Raw genomic sequence first — 19245 nt, 5'->3', positions numbered from 1 at the left:
TGTTCAGTCACTAAATCATGTCCAACTCTTTGTGACCTCATGGACTACAGCATGCCAGGCTTCCCTGTCCTTCACCATCTCCCACTATTTGCTCAAATTCATGTACATTAAGTTGGTGATGCTGTCTAACCATCTCATCCTCTGCTGCCCTCTTCTCCTTTTGCCTTCAGTCTTTCCCAGCATCAGGGTCTTTTCTAATGAGTTGGCTCTTTGCATCACATGGCTAAAGTAGTCGAGCTTCAGCTTCAGCATCAGTCCTTCCCATGAATATTCAGGGTTGATTTCCTTTAGGATTGAATGATTTGATCTCCTTGCAGTCCAAGAGATTCTCAAGAGTCTTCCTCAGCACAATTTGAAAGCATCAATTCTTTGGCACTCAGCCTTCTTTATAGTCCAACTCACATCCAAACATGACTACTGGAAAAACCACAGCTTTGATTATACAGACCTTTGTTGGCAAAGTGATGTCTCTGCTTTTTAATATGCTGTCTAGGTTTGTCAAAGCTCCAGTATCACTGTGGACAGTAACTGAAGCCATGAAATTAAAAGACTCTTGCTCTTTGGAAGGAAAGCTATGACAAACCTTGACAACTTTATTTAGGGCCCAGCTTTAAGAAAACTATCCACAGTCAAGAGGCCAAGAATGTGAACCTGTGAGTGATGTTAAAGAAAATAAGAACTGAGTGATACTTGAAGGGGCCTGTTTTTTTTTTTTTTTTTAATTCAGGAACTATTGCCATAGGAGAAAAGAGACTTCAGTACAGAACTGGCTCAATTCCAAATATAGCAAGAGAGGATTTATAGACAAGGAGCAAGTTAGGGTTGGGGGGTGGTCAGTTTATGGAAATTATAAAGAGGAGACATAAAGGGGTAGGGGGGAATTCTTTCTAGGCTGACTAATAGGATTCTTGCTGAGGGAAGGCCAGAGTGATGAGTGATCAGATATCAAGAACATGAGCTAAACTGACTTGACAGAATTCTTGCTAAAACTGGGTGATGCAAAGACAAACACTGAAGCCCAAAGGTTGAAGCCTAGTTGAGAAGAGGGTTCTGAGGAGTCTGATTAAAGTTTGGTCAAGGAGAGTCTTTGTCAGTGAAAGTTAAAAAAAAAAAAAAAAAAAAAACCTGGAAGGTGCACCCAAGTCAAGATCTTGGTATATGTGGAAGTAAAGAGAAGTTCTTGAAATAAAAACACATCTCTGGAGATCCTCTCCAATCCCCTCCCCAGAAAGAGTCCTCTAATAGCTGAAGCCCCAGTGAAAGAGTTCAAAGTGTTTGTCGCTCAGTTGTGTTTGACTCTTTGTGCCCCCATGGACTGTAGCCCATCAGGCTCCTCTGTCCATGGGATTCTCCAGGCAAGAATACTGCTTGGGTACTGGAGTGGATTGCCATGCCCTTCTCCAGGGGATTTTCCCAACCCAGGGATCAAACCCGTGTCTCTTAATCTCCTACACTAGTAGGCAGGTTCTTTACCACTAGCACCGCCTGGGAAGTCCCTCAAACATATAATATGAATTAATAAATAAAAATAAAAACAGATCATTAATACAAGACAAAAGGAGAATAAAATAACTATATAGAAAATATAAAATTTTACAAGTCTGTGTTAATCTTGGCATATTATTAAAATAGATATATATACATTCACATTAAATACTTTAAGATTCAAGCTTAATCACATTCAAAACTACACTTTATGAACTAAAATGGAAGAAATCACAAAATACATTGATTACAATTCTATAAGATAAAAAGCTGAATACTAGGATATTGTAAAAATGAGTATGTCCATCTAGCCACTTGTAAGTACTCTGAAATAGTAATTCTTATATAAAAGAAAATAAAAAATGAAAACTATATGCCACTTAGAAATGAACTTTCAGGACAGTAAAAAGGCAATAAATAAACCAGATTATGATTGAATAAGATTGAAAATGCAATACAATAAAAAAGAAAGCTTGAGATTAGTAAATATTAACAGAAATTAACAAATATAAAAAAGACACATTGAAGAAATCATTAAAAGCATAAAGCTGCTTCTTTGATTAAAAAAACAGAAAAAAATGATTGCCAAGAATAGTTAAACAGACATAGCCACAAGCCTAGCCATTAAGTAATCATATCATTTAGTTCTAGAAATGAATATGCCCCACATTTCAGTGTTCTGTCTAGACAGAGCAGCATATCTCAAATTGTAGGTTTACATCTGTCAGTGGATGGTAAGCATTTTTCTGCATTTGTTTCTCCTATGCCTATTTTAAATTATATAAAGCACAGATGTTAATAAAATGTTTGGTATTATAACACATAACTTTTTTCTGGTGTGTGTACAGTATTTTCAGTATGGGTTATAGACCACAAATATCTAGAAACAACACACTTAAAGGTGAAGAATAAAGTGTTTGACTTTCACTTGGGTTTGAACAGTTTCCATCATAAAAAAAAAGGGTGACTTTTTTTATGTGTTTGCAAATCTTTAATATTCAATTTAATAGAATATACTTGGTATTTTATATGTGTTCCTGCATTTAATGTGTTGACATAAATAAAATCTGGCCTCATGTAGATACATAGTAAGAAAATGGGAGTGTTTTAATACTCTTTTCAGGTAATTATCACAACATTGTCCTTTGATACTTCAACAAAAATCATGGAATCCTGCTTTTATCTTGTTAAAATCCAGGTCTATCTTATACTTTAATATACCCACAGATGATTTTGCAGCATTATGTACTAATTGTTTGCAAAATACTGGTTCAACGAATTAGGCAGATCTTCCATCATCATATTTCATTATATGGTATTATAAAATCATGCTCATTAATATCATCACCAATCTTATCACAAAGGGCTAAGTACTGGGAAACTGTCAAGTTCATGGTGGCAGGTAACTTGTTTTTCAATATTCTGATCCTTTGTTTGAAAGTCAAATTAACAGAAATTACCATCAGTTTTCTTCGCTGGCAGTTTTTTTTAAAAATCACTTCATTTTTGACAAAGTGTCTACCAAACATCCAAATCTGAGTCACCTTATCCAAAACTTGTCAGCTGATCTTTCAAATAAAATTGGTGTCCATAAAAAGGTGGCTGATTCAGCTCACAAATTAGACAATCATACGAGTGCATCTCCTTGAAACAGCTTCATACTTCACCTTGAAGGACTTTACATGTATTTCTCTTTTCATCACACAAAATATTTAAAAGATGTATACATACCAGTTTTAGTATCATGGCTGTGATATGATAGTATAATTTTATAAGATATTACCATTAGAGTAAACTGAGTAAAGAATACATGAGATTTCCCGATATAATTTCTTGCAACTGTGCGTTAGTTATCTCAAAATTTAAATTATAATTTTAAACTGCTGTACTCAAAGGTCAAGATTTAACAAAATTCTACTATTTTATGGAGAACATTCTTAAGTGGAACTTGCATTTTTTACCACCAACAGGGGTGGTTAAAAAATACAATAATGCTAGTAGTGCCGTTTGCTGCAGTCCATGGGCTCACAGTTTGACACAACCGAGCGACTGAACAACAGTTTGGTGTCACTGCTTTGATTCATGCTAAGAGCCCAGCAGTTTTACCCACGATTGCTGACTGATTTTGCACCATCAGTACAAATTTCAGCAAAAAGCAAGTAATGTCTTAGTGTTATAATGAAATGTGTTTTGACCATGCAGATCACTTGAAAGGGTCCTCTGATCACACTTAGGGAACCAATGATCCATAATAAGAAGTCAAAATTGAATTAAATGAAACAGTTCCATTAACATTTACTGCCAGTCCTTTTGAAATGGAACATGTCCATGATGACTATAACAGACTTACAGATTTGAAGCAATATTCATTGTTTCATACTGTTTATCATCTTTTCTTCACAATTTTCTGCAATGTAGTCTCCTACTTACCAGAAGGTTGGCAGGATGGGTAGTGGTTGCTCTGGGGCAATTTTTCTGTCTGTTTTAAACATCTGTTTTAAATCACCTCAGGTTATGAAATATGGGGCAGTAGTGAATAGCTAGTCCAGACAGAGATTGAAAAAAAAAAAAATGCAAAAACAAGACTGAGGATTCCCATATCTGAATACCATGTGGTGTTTTATCTCCTAATCAGTTTCCAGATTTGCACAGATTTTAATGCTAGGCCCAGGCAGACACCTCAGGTTACCTGTCTTAACTCTTGTCTCTTACGAGAGGTTCTAAGCCTCTTAGAGGCTTAGAGGCTTAGATCTTATGAGAGGCCTTCTCTGAAGGCCTCGGAGAAGGCAATGGCACCCCACTCCAGTACTTTGCCTGGAAAATCCCATGGACAGAGGAGCCTGGTGTGCTGCAGTCCATGGGGTTGCAAAGAGTTGGACACAAGTGAATGACTGAACAACAACAAAACTGAAAGCCAAGCACTGAGTACTGCACTTGAAATCCTGCTTCACCATTTTCTAACTACCCATATACTTTGTTTTTCTACGGCTTTCAGATCTATTCTAAATACCTGTACACAAATCAAGAAAATAAGTTGTAATACAATTCCTATATTTTCCTATCCTTAGAAAACATAATTCACAATCATTTAGTCAAGTTTCATGAAAAAAAAAAAACTGGGCCTTGGGACAAGATTCTAAGTAAATTTGTGGGACACTGCCATTTCCAAAAAGAGACTATTCGCAACCAAAAAAGTAGTATATTTTACAACGGCTGGAAAAATTTAAACCAAATAATTACTACTGGGATATTGTAACTCAAAAAGAATAGAAAATAATTGCATTTTACATTTCTGTATATGTGTGCATATTTTCTTTATAACACTACATAATACATTTCCAGTCTACATAGACTCAGTCAACAAAAGTATCTACAGTATGGATTCAACCTGGAAACCAGAGAGTCCCAGGAAGCAAGCAAAGATATTGTATTTCCAAAAATGGATAACTCTTCCCAAACTTAGAGCTAGGATACTTACAATCTTTCTTACCTGTCAGCCCTTTGTATAATAAAACCCTCTACCCATGCATTATCTCTTATCCCCATGAGCTGACCATATTCCAAACTTTAACTGAAGCTGACTCTGCTGGGTCATGCTCTGTGGAACCAGCATTAAATCAGCCATGGTTTCTGTCTCTTGTTCTCAGGTCAAACAGACATCAAGAGATGGGCTCTAAAACTGCTGTTACAACATCCAGGATACTGTGGAAGAAGTGTTCAAGTATACTTGGGAAGTATATTGGAATCATATCAATTCTCTAATTTCAACCTACTTAAGTACTCTCTTCATCAAGTTACATGAGAGACCTTCCAAAATCTACCATCCCCAGTAGGGAAAACCAGAGCCCCTGAAAACAGGCCAGCAACAATTCTTCTTCAGGTGGAATGGAGATACTGACCCTTATCATTAGTCTCATGAACACTCCCATCACACATAGATGTCTCTGTTTTAGTGTTAGCCAATGGCTGACTTATTACTGAAGCTACAGCCCTGGATGGGACTTCCATTGTCTCGTGCAGTGTGACTACTGGCTAAAGGTTTCACTGCTTGTACACACAAAGTTTCTCTCCTGAATGTGTCCTCTGATGTCTGATGAGGTTTGATTTCCAACTAAAGCTTCGCCCACTTACTAAAAATGTTAAGGCTTCTCTCCTGAATGTATCCTATGATGTCTAATGAGGTGTGACTGCCGGCTAAAGCCTTGCCCACACTCCTTGCACACATGAGGTTTCCCCCCTGAGTGTGTCCTCTGGTGTGTAATGAAAGTTAGCTTATCATAAAACTCTTGTCCATACTCCCTGCACACAAAGGGGCTATCCCCTGAGTGTGCCCTCTTGTGCCTAACAGGTTTGGCTTCTGGCTAAACCTTCTACCACACTCCCTACATATGAAAGGCTTTTCCCCTGAATGTGTTCTCTGGTGTGAGACAAGAGTACACTTATCATTAAAGTCTCGCCTGCACTCCCTGCATACAAATGGCTTCTCCTCTGAATGTGTCCTCTGGTGTGTGATGAGGGTTGACTTCAGAGTAAAGGCTCTCCCACATTCCCTGCATACAAATGTCTTCTCCCCTGTGTGTGACCTCTGATGTTTGTTGAGGTTTGACTTCAGACTAAAGCGCTGCCCACACTCCAGGCACATGTAAGGTTTAACCCCTGAGTGTGTCCTCTGGTGTGTCTTGAGGTTTGATTTCCAGCTAAAATGATGCCCACATTCTGTGCACACATAAGGTTTCTCTCCTGTGTGTGTCCTTGAGTGTCAAATGAGGTGTGACTTCTGGCTAAAGCCTTGCTCACACTCCCTGCAAACATAAGGCTTCTCTCCTGAGTGTGTCCTCTTATGTCTGTTGAGGTGTGAAAGCTGGTGAAAGCCATGCCCACACTCCTTGCAAATGTAAGGCCTCTACCCAGAATGCGCCCTCTGGTATGTGACAAGATTTGACTTCAGGCTAAAGCTCTGGCCACACTCCTTGCACACATAAGGCTTGAGCCCTGAGTGTGTCCTCTGATGCGTGAAGAGGTTTGATTTCCAAGTAAAGCCTCGTCCACACTCCTTGCACATATATGGTTTCTCCCCAGAATGTATCCTCTGGTGTGTGATGAGGTTTGACTTGCAGGTAAAGCCTCGTCCACATTCTGTGCATACATAAGGCTTTGGCCTAGAATGCGTCCTTTGGTTTTTGGTGAGGACTGACGTACTGCTGAAGTTTTGTCCCCGCTCAGTGTACATGTAAGCGGTCTCTCTTGTGTGTGTCTTCTGGAGGCTGAGCTGGTTTGACTCCTTGATAAAGCCTAGCCCAAACTTTCCATATTTGATTGCTCCAAATCTTGAGATTTCTAAACCACGTAATATTTTGTCTGTTTCCTCGAGGTCTGTCCTCTGGGCCAGGTTGGGCCCTATATCCACCACTGTGTTGTCTTCCTTGGATGTTACTGGCTGTTCTTCTGGGGGGCTGGAGATTGCCTTTGAAGCGCTGCTTTTGCTTATTCTCCTGAACAAAAGCTTGGAATCTTCTTCTCTCTTTTGAATTTCTGCTTGGCGGCTCGAGCAGGTTTGATCAAAGAGTTGCTCCTGCTGCTGTCTGTGATCTTCTGAACAGTGTTTCCCTGAATGGAGATGATTTCCTACACCTAAGCTTGAGAATAACTGAGGGAGATGACTGAACCACACATGCTGGATGAGGGCTTGCTGGCAAGAGAATGCCAAAGGACAGGTGAGACAAGGCTAAATTTCTAGCTTTGATCCTGCTAAACAAAGAATGTTTTTAGTCATAGATAGGGCTGCCTTGGCCATTCTGTTTTGCCCACTGGTCATTCATAATATGTTTACATCATAAGCTGTCTCCCACTAGCCATCCTTCCCAAGATCTATTTTGCATTTCACTTTATGCATCACATTTTTACAGTAAACTTGATCAGTGGACCAAATCCAGCCTGCAATCTGTTTTTTATATGGCTACAATATAATATCTATTATATCCAGTTTTCAAAGGATATTTCAAAGGATATTTCCTTTTGTTTTCAAACAAAAGGAAAGAGTGACATAGTTAAGAAAAAAAATTGCAGCCAATAGAAAACTGATTTAGGGAGAAAAAAAGACTTCAAAGCTGATATTATTAATATATTCAAAGAACTAAAGAAAACAATATGTGAAAAATTAAAGATGAATATTATAACTTAAAATGGAGAATGTCAATAAAGAATAAGAACATTTTTTTTTTGGCTGCATCATGCAGCAGACGAGATCTTAGTTCCCAAATCAGAGATCAAACCCAATGCTCCTTGCACTGGAAACATGCAATCTTAACCACTGGACCACCAGGTAAGTCCCAAGAATAGAAACATTAATAAGAAACAAAAGGAAATTCTGAAATTAAAAAGTAAAATAACTAAAATTACAAAGTTACTAGAGAGATACAACAGCATATTTGGCTTTGAAACAGAACAAGTGAACCTGAAGATAAATCAATAGAAATCACCTAAAAACTGAAGAGAAGAGTTAAAGAAAGGGTGAAGAAAAACAAAGATTTCCAGAAACCTGTAAGACACCGTCAAGCAAACCAAACCTATGTGTAATGGTAACTCAAGAAGGTGAAGACAGAGAGAAAAGAGCAGAAAAAATATCTGAAGAAATTATAGCTTAAAAAGTTCCAAACTGAATGAGAAACATTCATCTACATATCTAAGAAGCTCAACAAACCCCAAAATAAACATAAAGACAGCCCTAGCTAGATACATCATAGCCAAAATGTTGGCCATCAGAGAAAACAAGACAAAAGGAAAATCTTGAAAGCAGCAAAAGAAAAATGACCCAACATGTACAAGAGGAAAAACAATATGACTAGTGTTAACTTCTCATCTTTGGTTACCTGATGTGAAGAGCTGACTCACTGGAAAAGACCCTGATGCTGGGAAAGATTGAGGGCAAAAGGAGAAGAGGGCAACAGAAGATGAGATGGTTGGATGGCATCACTGACTCCAAGGACATGAGTTTGAGCAAACTCAGGGAGATAGTGAAGGACAGAGAAGCCTGGCATACTACAGCCCATGGGGTCACTAAGAGTTGGACATGATTTAGACAGTGAACAACAACAACTTCTCATCAGAGACAATGGAGACCAGAAGGCAGTGGAATAACATATTTAAGGTGCTGAAATAAAAAATGAAAGACTGCTATCAATGAAGAACTCTCACAAACCTATCCTTGAAAAATGAAACTGATATAAGGATTAACAAGTACTCAGAATATCTGCTGCCAGCAGACATGCCTTATAAGAAATACTTAATAAATCCTTCAGGCTGAAAAGAAATTGACACCAGATATACTGATACTAAGTCGAATCCACAAGAAGAAATGAGGACCACTGAAACTATTAAATATCTCTGGGTAAATATAAAAGACAATGCATATATATTATTCTCTTAATTTCTCTAAAACACATAAGACTATTATAAAGGCAATAAATATAATACTATATTGTGGGCTTTAGAATATATATATATAAATATTTTATTGGAACTAAATTAGTATTAATTATAAGTAGATTAGGATAAACTAATGTGTATATTTTATTTCCTAGAGCAGCATTAAGAAAATAACTCCAGAATGGCATTGAAACATGTATATTATCATATGTGAAACAGATCGGCAGTCCAGGTTCGATGCATAGGACAGGGTACTCAGGGCTAGTGCAGTGGGATGACCCAGAGGGATGGGATGGGGAGGGAGGTGGGAGAGGGGTTCAGGATGGGGAACACATGTACACCCATGGCTGATTAATGTCAATGTATGGCAAAACCACTACAATATTGTAAAGTAATTAGCCTCCAATTAAAATGAATAAATTTATAAAAAAATAAAAAAGAAAATAACTCCAAAACAAATTTAAAATCAAGAGTAGAATTAAAATAGTACACTTAAATTTTTAAAAAAATCATATGCCATAAAAGGGGGTATAAAAATAGACCTGAGACATATTTTTTAAAATAGCAAAATGGCAGATTTAGCCATATTAATCATTATATTAAATATGAGCAAATTGAACACTCCAAAGGAAAGGCAGAGGTTATCCCACTAGATTAAAAAAGCAACATCAAACAATGTGTTATTAACATGGGACACATTTTGGATCCAAAAAACACAAGTAGGTTAAAAGTATAGGATGAAGAAAGATATACCATGCAAACAATAATCACCAGAGAACTAGAATGGCTACTATATTAATGATAGACAAAGTAGGTTTCAAGACAAGGATTATTGCTAGAGAAAAAGATGGACACTTCATAAAGACAAAAGGGCAATAAATCAGAATGATTTAACAATTATAAAGGTATACACAATTTAAAAGAGCCCCAAAATACATGAAAGAAAAACTTACAGAACTAAAAAAAAGAATTCGATAATTCAACAACAATATTAGAAATTTCAGTATTCTATTCTCAACAATAGAAACAATTAGACAGGGAATTCCCTGGTGGTCCAGTGGTTAGACTCTGAGCTCTCAGTGCTAACTAAAATATCACAAGCCACGCAGTATGACCAAAAAATAAAATCAACTAAAAGTGGATCACACGCTTAAGTGTAAAAGCCAAGAGTATAAAACTTCTAGAAGAAACCAAAGGAAAAAAAAAAAATGTATGTGTCCCTGAGTTAAGCAAACTTCTTAGTTATACCACCAAAAGCACAATTAATTTAAAAAATAGTTAAACTGAACATCATCAAAATTTAAAACTGAACATCATCATCATGAAGCATCAAGTTATGCTTGAAAGGACACCATTAACAGAATGAAAGGACAAGCCACAGACTTAAATCGATAACTATACCATGGTTACATGAAAATATCACCATTCTTAGAAAATCTTTTAACACACATCCACATGTAACCTGCATACCCAAATATATATACATGAAGATATATATAAATATATACACATACATATGGTGGGGGGAGAAGGGAGAGCACGCTCAGAAGAGACACATATGCCAATGATAAAGCAAATTGGGTGAAATAGTAAGTGATTTTATGATGCCATTTTGTAGTAATACATATGCCGTGTGTCTGTAAAGGATAATATGTAATATGTGTGTGTAGAGGATATAAAGGTGTTTTTTGTACTATTTTTGCAGAATTTTTGTAATTTCCTGATACAAATGAACTTACTTACAAAACAGAAAGAGACTCACAGACTTAGAAAATGAACTTACGGTTGCTGGTGGGAAGGGACAGTTAGTGAGTATGGGATGGTTGTGTACACACTGTTCTATTCAAAATGGATAACCAACAAGGACAGCACATGAAACTCTACTCAATGTTATGTGGCAGCCTAGAAAAAAATAACATAAACTACAGGTGAATATTTAAACTACAAAATAAATAGAGAAGATGAAAAAAGTAAATAGGATGAAGCCCTTTTCTGAAAATGGCAGCAAACTGAATTGGTCACAAGTGTCCCCTGCAGAAAACAAGCTGAGTGAGAGGAAGGCAGGCCTTCTGGTGGAGCAAAGAGACAAAGAAGCCAGAGAAGTCCCCCTCCCTTACCTGAAGATGATATTCTGGAAGGGAGGTCATGCCAGGCAGCCTTACCAGGGCCAAGAGGCCTAGAAAAGCTCTACCTCTCAGTACCTAAAAGTACCTCCTCCTTCCCTACCTGCCATGCTGTGGACGGTCCCAACTACCCAGTCTCACTCACCTGGACACAGGCCCAGTGAACGTTGCCTCTCCTTTATCCAGGGCTCTTCCCCTTGTTCCAGCTGACAAATGAGTTCCAGTTTGGAAAACAGAATGTCTGCTCATAAGGAAAGAAAACAAAGAGACTTCTGGTTATGCATTTAAGGGGGCCAGTCTAGAACCCAGCCGAAATGGCAGGGGGGTGGGGGAGAACCAAGAGGGTGGGACAAAGGGCCCATGAATAGTAAACTCTCTGCAGTCGAAGGGTTGAGTACTAAAAGGAAACTCCAATCAGAGAAAGAGCCTATCAATACTTACTAGATGAAAAATCTGCTAGGTTTGGGGCAAGATAAAATTTAAAAAAAGAAAAAAAGCCCCTGACTTGGGAAAGAGACCTGAAAATGCAGAGTGGCATACATAATATGAATAAATCTCTGTTTTCAACTCTACTGAATCCAGATATACCATGAGGACAAAGGTAAATTATTGTTTTTAAGCTCAACCCTAAGACAAAGCTGCATTGCGAGTAGCCTTTCTTCATGATTATAGAAAATATTCTGAAGGCCAGATTTTAAGTGCTAAGGGAAAGCCATTCTTACCTAGTGAGACCAAGTGGCTGTAAGTCTCCAGCATCACCTCCGTGTGCAGGATTCTCTCAGCAGGGCTCAACAATTTCCACTCGTCCTGGGTGAAGCCAACAGCCACATCTCGTAATGCCACGAATGCCTTTTAATACAAAACACACCCCTGTTCATCCAGGAGTCCACCCAGTCCACACTGCAGGATGAGGGAACAAAAGGCATCTCTGAGGAGGTGGAGAAGATTTCTAGACTTCATTACATGCTGCGCTAAGTTGCTTCAGTCGTGTCCAACTCTTTGTGACCCTATGGACAGTAGCCCATCAGGCCCCTCTGTCCATGGGATTTTACTATGGATAATGAATAAAGGGTAACAGAATACACCAGTCCCAGATATGCCACTTTGGTATAAAACAATTATTTTGAGCTGAAGGCAATTAATAAGCAGACAGAAGAAAAGCTCTCTGACCTTTCCCATCTGCCTAAAAGCATAACATTAATTTGTAAAGGTGTCCCTTTTCCCAATTTTACCAAGGACAGAAATTAATCATCAGAGACAACTCTGGACCCTTATCGGCCCACAGAGCCCACCAGAGGAATCTACACAGCAAACGTTTACTAACCGGCCCTTTTCTTCCATTAGCTCCCCCATATATTTATTATACCTTCCCACAATTGCTGCTCTAGAAATTCAAAGTCCTTTTCCTTCGTCTTGTCACATCTCTAAAAAGTTATCGTTATTTTGTTAAGATGCTATATAAGCTCAAGTCCTAACCACCCCTTCTGAGTTACCCATCACTGAGTACTCCCACGTGTATGCATGATGCACATATCAATAAATTCCCGATTGTTTTTCTCACAAAAATGTCTTTTGTCTAATTTATACCCAATGAAAAAGACTTTTTCTCCTCCCCTACATGTCCTTGGTGCCAAGAATTCAGAGACCATTATTCTCCCATCTCCGTCCAGCCAGCATCGTTGTGCACCTATCACTGTCAGCATGCTAGGCTTGCTGCTACGGGGGATAAAAGCAAAACAAAAGTTCTTTCACAATGGGAGTTTTGAATGTAGGCAGGAAGAGGAGGAGGACATCACACACAAAGAATTAAAGTAAAATTATAATCTTCTTGCTGACTTTGAAGAATGTGAGAGACTATTTGGTCTATGCATTAACATTCTACAGGAAGCAGCTCAGCCTCCAGGGCAAGGGTGAATGACCCAGCGCTATGCATACTTCACGGCAGGGCTCAGTCCTTCCCCCTCCCTCACTCTGCCACTCACTCTCCCCAAGCCTGAGGAATGGAAGTACTGGGTTGGCCAAAAAGTTGGTTGAAGTTTTTTTGTAACATCTTACGGGAAGTTATGGTTTTTCCAGTAGTCATGTATAGATGTGAGAGATGGACCATAAAGAAGGCTGAGCGCCAAAGAATTGATGCTTTTGAATTGTGGTGCTGGAGAAGACTTTTTGTTGTTGTTGTTGTTAAATTTTTATTTACTTATTTATAGCTGCACTGGGTCTTCGTTGCTGCACACAGGGTTTCTCTACTTGCAGCGAGTGGGGGCTATTCTTTGCAGTACACAGGTTTTTCATTGAGGTGGCTTCTCTTGCTGCAGAGCACGGGCTCTAGACACTCAGACTTCTGTAGCTGTGGTGCTCAGGCATGTGGAATCTTCCCAGACTAGGGATCAAACCTATGTCCCCTGCGTTGGCAGGCAGATTCTTAATCACTGGACCACCAGGGAGGTCCTGGAAAAGATTCTTGAGAGTCCCTTGGACAGCAAGCAGATCAAACCAGTCAATCCTAAAGGAAATCAACCCTGAATATGCATTGGAATAACTGATGCTGAAGCTGAAGCACCAATACTTTGGCCTCTGATCCAAAGAGCTGACTCATTGCAAAAGATCCTGATGCCGGGAAAGATTGAGGGCAGGAGGAAAAAGGGACGACAGAGGATGAGATGGTTGGATGGCATCATCAACACAATGGACATGAGTTTAAGCAAACTCTGGGAGATAGTGAAGGACAGAGAAGCCTGGTGTGCTGCATGCAGTCCACGGGGTTGCAAAGAGTCAGACACAACTGAGTGGCTGAACAACTGATTGTAATATCCAGTGCCCCAAGCATGGTCCCACTGCAAATCAATAAAATCAGACTCTTTAGGGATACGACTTTTATACTTTTAAGAGCTCCTAAGATCAGTCATGGTTGTGAATCACCACGTCAGAGGAATCTCAAGAGAAAGAGGTCACTGTAGGATAGAGAGATCAGAGACAATTTCATGAGAGGGCAATAAGATCTTAAAGGACAGGCAGGATTTCCTGGATCAAGGAGGCAGATTTAGAGAGCAACAGATTTAGTCTTCCCATTTCTCACTCACTTTCAGGCATAAAGTCATTAGGTGATAAAGGATAGATTCACCTGAATGACTTAAAAGTTATTTTTCTCTCTTTTTCCAGCCAAGCGCCTAAAAAGTGAATTTATCTAAATTAAAGATGTATATGAATATTCCACTTTGGTGTCAATAAAACATGCTTTCAGAATGAATAATTAGAACATGATGTCAGAAACAGAATACATTTGAAGTGACGACTGCCCTGAATATCTAAGACACTGTTGTGACACACCAAAGGAAGTCTTCTGAACAGAAAACTGATATAACTTTAATGTTCAAGGCGAATGAGGATTACAGATGCAATGAGTAACAAAGGAACATATGAACACGGGGAAACAAATCGGGACATTATGGTGAACACTCACATGAGAGAAGAAAAAGATCTATACTAGCAGGTCTATCCTGGGAATGTAACACTGCACAGTGTAACAAAAACCAAAAAAGTGCAACATGTAAAGCAAAACGTGATGGGAAAAGGGAATCTCAAACAAAGAAGAGATAATTGATAAGATCAAATGTTTTGGAACACGCAGGGTTAGAAAGCTCCAACTGCCATGAGTGGTCACTGCTTTAAAACATTTATTTCTCTTCACCTTGTCATATTTTTGAGGGTAAATACCAATCTATAAAAGAATCTCATGCACAAAGTTGATCACAGAAGTATTATCTGCAATAGTTAAACACTGGGAACAAGTTAAATGTTCCCCTCAATTGGGAAACAGTCAATAGGATCATTCATTCAAAGCACTATAACAGAAATCACTTTCAGTTGGATAAATTCTGGCTGTTCCTTCACCTATTAGAAAATGGGTCTGTGGTTTTCCCTGGTGGTCCAGTGGTTAAGGATCTGCCTCCCAATCCAAGGGACACAGGTTCGATTCCTGCTCCGGGAAGATCCCACATGCCAAGTGGCAACTAAGCCCATGCACCACAACTCCAAAGCCTATGCACCCTAGAGCCTGTGCTCTGCAACAAGAGAAGCCACTGTAATGAGAAGCCCATCTATCGCAAGAAAGAACAGCCCCGCTCACTGCAAGCAGAGAAAGTTCTCGCAGTAATGAAGAACCAGTGCAGCCAAAAATAAATAAACCTTAAAAAAAGAAAGAAAGAAAATGGGTCTGAGTAGATATACCATCAGTAGCTTTAAAACAATAGGATCTTGTCATTAAGATTTGTCAAAATGTATATATGAAGGGATGTGTGTGTGCATGTATGCTCGGTCACTCAGTCCCATCCAACTCTTTGCAATTCCATGGACTATATCTTGCCAGGCTCTCCTGTCCATGGAATTTTCCAGGCAAGAATACTGGAGTGAGCTGCCATTTCCTTCTCCAGGAGATCTTCCCAACCCAGGAAATAAATCCACGTCTCCTGTCTTCTGCGTTGGCAGGTGGATTCTTTTATCACTGTGCCACCTGGGAAGCCCCATGGGTGTGTATGTGTAAAATTAAACCAAATCCCAACATAAAAAAACTAAAAATAAAATGAAAGACTCATAGGAGTGCAGGCTGTATTTTATCCGTCACTGAATGTAGTCTATCTAGTTTCTGTAAACAGTATACATTCAGCAAATTTGTTCAACAGAATCAACTGAGAAAATGCTAAGAATTAGTAACATCATGTGCCTATCAATCCAACTCATTTGTTACAAAGGCTAATTTATCCTCTCAGGTGGTGATAATTAACATCCTACTGTGGATTTTCTTAAGTTGTTTTGTGGAATTCAGATGTCATGCGTGTTAGAATACCTGGAATTCCTCCCAACCCCCCTGAAATGTGGTTAATGATATGTCCCAAATAACATATGAAAAAAACAACAGAAACTCCCTTGTGACTTAGTTTCTTCAAATTAATTTATTTAAGGTCATGCACCAAACATATCATGTGTGCCAGGTACTCCTTTAGGAACAGAGGTTTCATCCTAAACCACTTATCCATTCAAATGCTTGTCCACTTTGATCAAGTCTTCATAATGCTTTTTTTTTTTTTTTTTAAGTCTTAAGGGCAGGAAAAGGAAAAAGTCAGCTCATACAAATTTCTGGCTTTTTCCAGAAAAACCAGAATGCTTCCCTATTAACACTGTGAGTGGTGAAGAAAGTACACATAAAAGATTCAATGTTACCTTTGGAAATGCCCCCAGATTTTTTAATGCATTCTTGGTACTGACACTTTTCAAATGAATAAACTATTTTAAAAATGAGAAACACAGAACTCTCAAAGTTGTTCTGAGAATGCCCAGGAAATTGTAAATCTTTACTATGGAGACCAAGATTAAGAATAAATCAAGACAGTGAAGGCAGATCTGAAAAAACCAAGTTAGTGCATATCAAAAATGACAGTAAAGCAGTCTGGCAACTGTGTTGGTGCTCAATAAGTGTTAGTCACATTCAATTAAGTCTAAGTCATCACAGTCACTATTCTCTGGGGTTAGACAGTTTCCCCTTCAGTTCCTATATGCCTATATCTCTGATTTCCTACATCAAATTCCTTCTCAACATCCTTCAAAACCCATCTACTCAAAGTCTACACTCCTCAGCAGGGCACTCAACCTGGCCACCCAGACCCAAAGGTGGAAAATGAAAATCCTTCAGGGGCCAAGTAGGTAATGAATATGAGAGAGACAGGCAAATGTTAGCTGTCAATAGTTTCAACTTAAGTATGGAAGATACTAGGGAAAGTACAGACTCTGCAGGACCTGTTCAAATGATGCAGACACCATTCAGCTCAAATTCCCCTACACCAGAATACAGTGCAGTTTATTCTCAGAGAGGAAAGCAATCCAGAATTTTTGGTGAAATCTCCCTACTGCCAGATGCTGAAAATGCTCGCAAATGTTAAATTCAGGTCAGACCATAGCAAACTCCTCTCTGTTCCAAGTATGGGTGGCTAGTCTGTATTTTTATCAGTACATATTTTAAAATCAACCTAAAATACAATCTTCCCACACTGTGTTAAGGGCAGTGTGCTTACTGGCCCAGCCTTAGACTAACCATGATGCCTGCCCTTCCCACTGGTATGTCTTCACCAACTCTTCAATTTAACAGATTCTCAGGGGTTGTTCAGACAGCCCTACTCCTAGAAGTCCTCCTTAGCCACTTCAGGCCACAGACTACTATGTTGTCCCTGCCTTTCATCCTTCGGTTCAGTTCAGTTCAGTCACTCAGTCGTGTCCGACTCTTTGCGACCCCATGAATCGCGGCACACAAGGCCTCCCTGTCCATCACCAACTCCCAGAGTTCACTCAAACTCATGTCCATCGAGTCGGTGATGCCATCCAGCCATCTCATCCTCTGTCGTCCCCTTTTCCTCCTGCCCCCAATCCCTCCCAGCATCAGAGTCTTTTCCAATGAGTCAACTCTTCACATGAGGTGGCCAAAGTACTAGAGTTTCAGCTTTAGCATCATTCCTTCCAAAGAACACCCAGGGCTGATCTCCTTTAGAATGGACTGGTTGGATCTCCTTGCAGTCCAAGGGATTCTCAAGAGTCTTCTCCAACACCACAGTTCAAAAGCATCCTTATCACTGCACAATTAAGCCTGGACGTCCCTGTATTTGTATTTATGCCCCATGTGAGCTGTTCACAATTAACTTAATTAGAAAATGACTGAAGCATGCATGGGGCAGAAAATGTTGAGGGACTCCTCGTATTAATAAGCCACTCCTCCAGGACCAGGAAAATGAGCTTTGCCCAACTACCAATAAAGCAGCCTCCAACGCAAGAAAATGGAATGTATTCATTCTCTCGGCAGCCAAGATGCAATTTTACACATATTCTCACCTCTTTTTTGGCTTTCAGGAGCTCCGTGGTCATTTTCCTGATCTCCTGAGTGCTCTCCCTAAGAAGGGCAAATCTCAGAAGGCAAATCTGAGGATGTGAAAAGAAATGAGAGCATGTCTAGTTGGAAAACCCTTCCCATGTGCAGGCTGGGTCTGCTCCAGAGGCTCACTACTGAGGGTTGGGAGTGTCACAGAAATCACCAGCACAAACCCATTCCCATCCAGCGCCCTGGAGAAAGGGCCGAGGGTGACCGAGCCCCTCAGGTTCAGCCCCAAGCTCTGGCCAGACAGTGAAACCCATGTCCCCCAGCAGCAGAGTAAGGGTTTGTCTCTATCCCCTTGAGTTGGAATGAAAGGAAAATGGATGGTCTTGAGGTGCCTACATGAGAGCTCCCGAGTTCAGACGCTGCCTGTGCCCTCGTGAGTAAAACAGTGAGAAGCAGAGAAACGTCCTGAATGGAAGAGGCCGTGACTGTAGGGAACTCACGGAACTCGGAGTGCACGCTGCCAATCCTGAGGATGAAGCTCGGGAACCAAGAGCAGAAGTGTAGGAAATACCTGAATGGCAAGGTCCAGTCGCCACCAACAAACCTAATGGGCGGAATCCACCAACCGGAAATGTTCCTGCTACGTCAATTCCACACGCTAAGGGGCGAGCGGAAGGGACGGCGGAAGTGGCCGCTGAGGGTTCTCAGGAGTGTAGTCTTGGGATAGAGAAGAGGAAGGCGTAAGTTTCTCCCAAGTAAGGTGCCACGGCCGTTTGCACCTCTTCATACACAGCCAACGTTAGGAGCCCATTGTTAAGGTGCCCGGACTGCGGGGTTCACAAGTTCCTCCGCTGAGGGTCAGTGAGATCTACACACGGGCTTGGACACGCCCGAGGATTCTAGCAAAGACGATCCTGCAGCCGGGTGGCCAGACTGTGCGCGCTTCAGCGGTGGGATCTAAGTTCCCCCACTCAAGCTTCTGCCGGTGTCCGCTTCCTGGAGCTGAAACCAGGGTAGTCACGGGCTGGGCCTGAGCCGAGTGGGTGTGGGAGCGGCTCGGAGTAAAGTACTTGGGGGATAGGGCTGCGGGGTGATACTCTATTGGGACTCTCAGATAGGAGCTACACCGGCTTTGCGGCCCCGGCGGTGGGAGGGTGCGCCGCTATAGACAGGGCTGTTTTTGGAGAGAGCAGGATTGGTTTGGGCCAGGTCACAGAATGGCAGTGGGAGTGGCTCTGGTCTAGTGTGCCCGAGATTTTGAGAAGTGAAGAGTCTGAATTTGGGCAAAGAGCTCGATCCAGAAATCCCTGGGACAGATACCGCTCAGAGGAAACTTCCGAGCTGGTGGTGGTG

At 40.3% G+C, this 19245-nt stretch overlaps 1 protein-coding gene and 1 pseudogene across 7 annotated transcripts; both read right to left on the bottom strand.

Annotated features, from left to right (window-relative positions):
* Positions 1 to 4085: 4085 nt before the first annotated feature.
* Positions 4086 to 6715, bottom strand: LOC147353737 (uncharacterized; annotated as a pseudogene). Its single transcript, XR_015145831.1, has one exon. The product of XR_015145831.1 is annotated as an uncharacterized LOC147353737 (transcript).
* LOC147353736 (zinc finger protein 169-like) lies at positions 4665 to 18547 on the bottom strand. 6 transcript variants are annotated; one of them, XM_086352237.1, is made up of 5 exons: positions 18393 to 18547; positions 17907 to 17993; positions 11756 to 11882; positions 11179 to 11274; positions 4665 to 7174 (listed from the first exon to the last, which is right to left on the bottom strand). In XM_086352237.1, the coding sequence occupies exons 2-5, from the start codon at positions 17937 to 17939 to the stop codon at positions 7044 to 7046; spliced, it is 387 nt and encodes a 128-aa protein (XP_086208363.1). In that variant the 5' UTR covers positions 17940 to 17993; positions 18393 to 18547; the 3' UTR covers positions 4665 to 7043. The 6 variants fall into 6 exon arrangements, with proteins under 6 accessions (XP_086208363.1, XP_086208358.1, XP_086208362.1 ...); XM_086352232.1 differs by having other exon boundaries at positions 18464 to 18543; XM_086352236.1 differs by having other exon boundaries at positions 18289 to 18524.
* Positions 18548 to 19245: the final 698 nt, after the last annotated feature.

The sequence above is a fragment of the Bos grunniens genome, chromosome 18 (assembly GCF_055505025.1).
Source record: "Bos grunniens cultivar Pamir isolate PY7600 chromosome 18, Bosgru_T2T1.0, whole genome shotgun sequence".
NCBI classification, from domain to species: Eukaryota; Metazoa; Chordata; class Mammalia; order Artiodactyla; family Bovidae; genus Bos; species Bos grunniens.
This window is presented reverse-complemented; position numbering and strand designations above follow the sequence as displayed.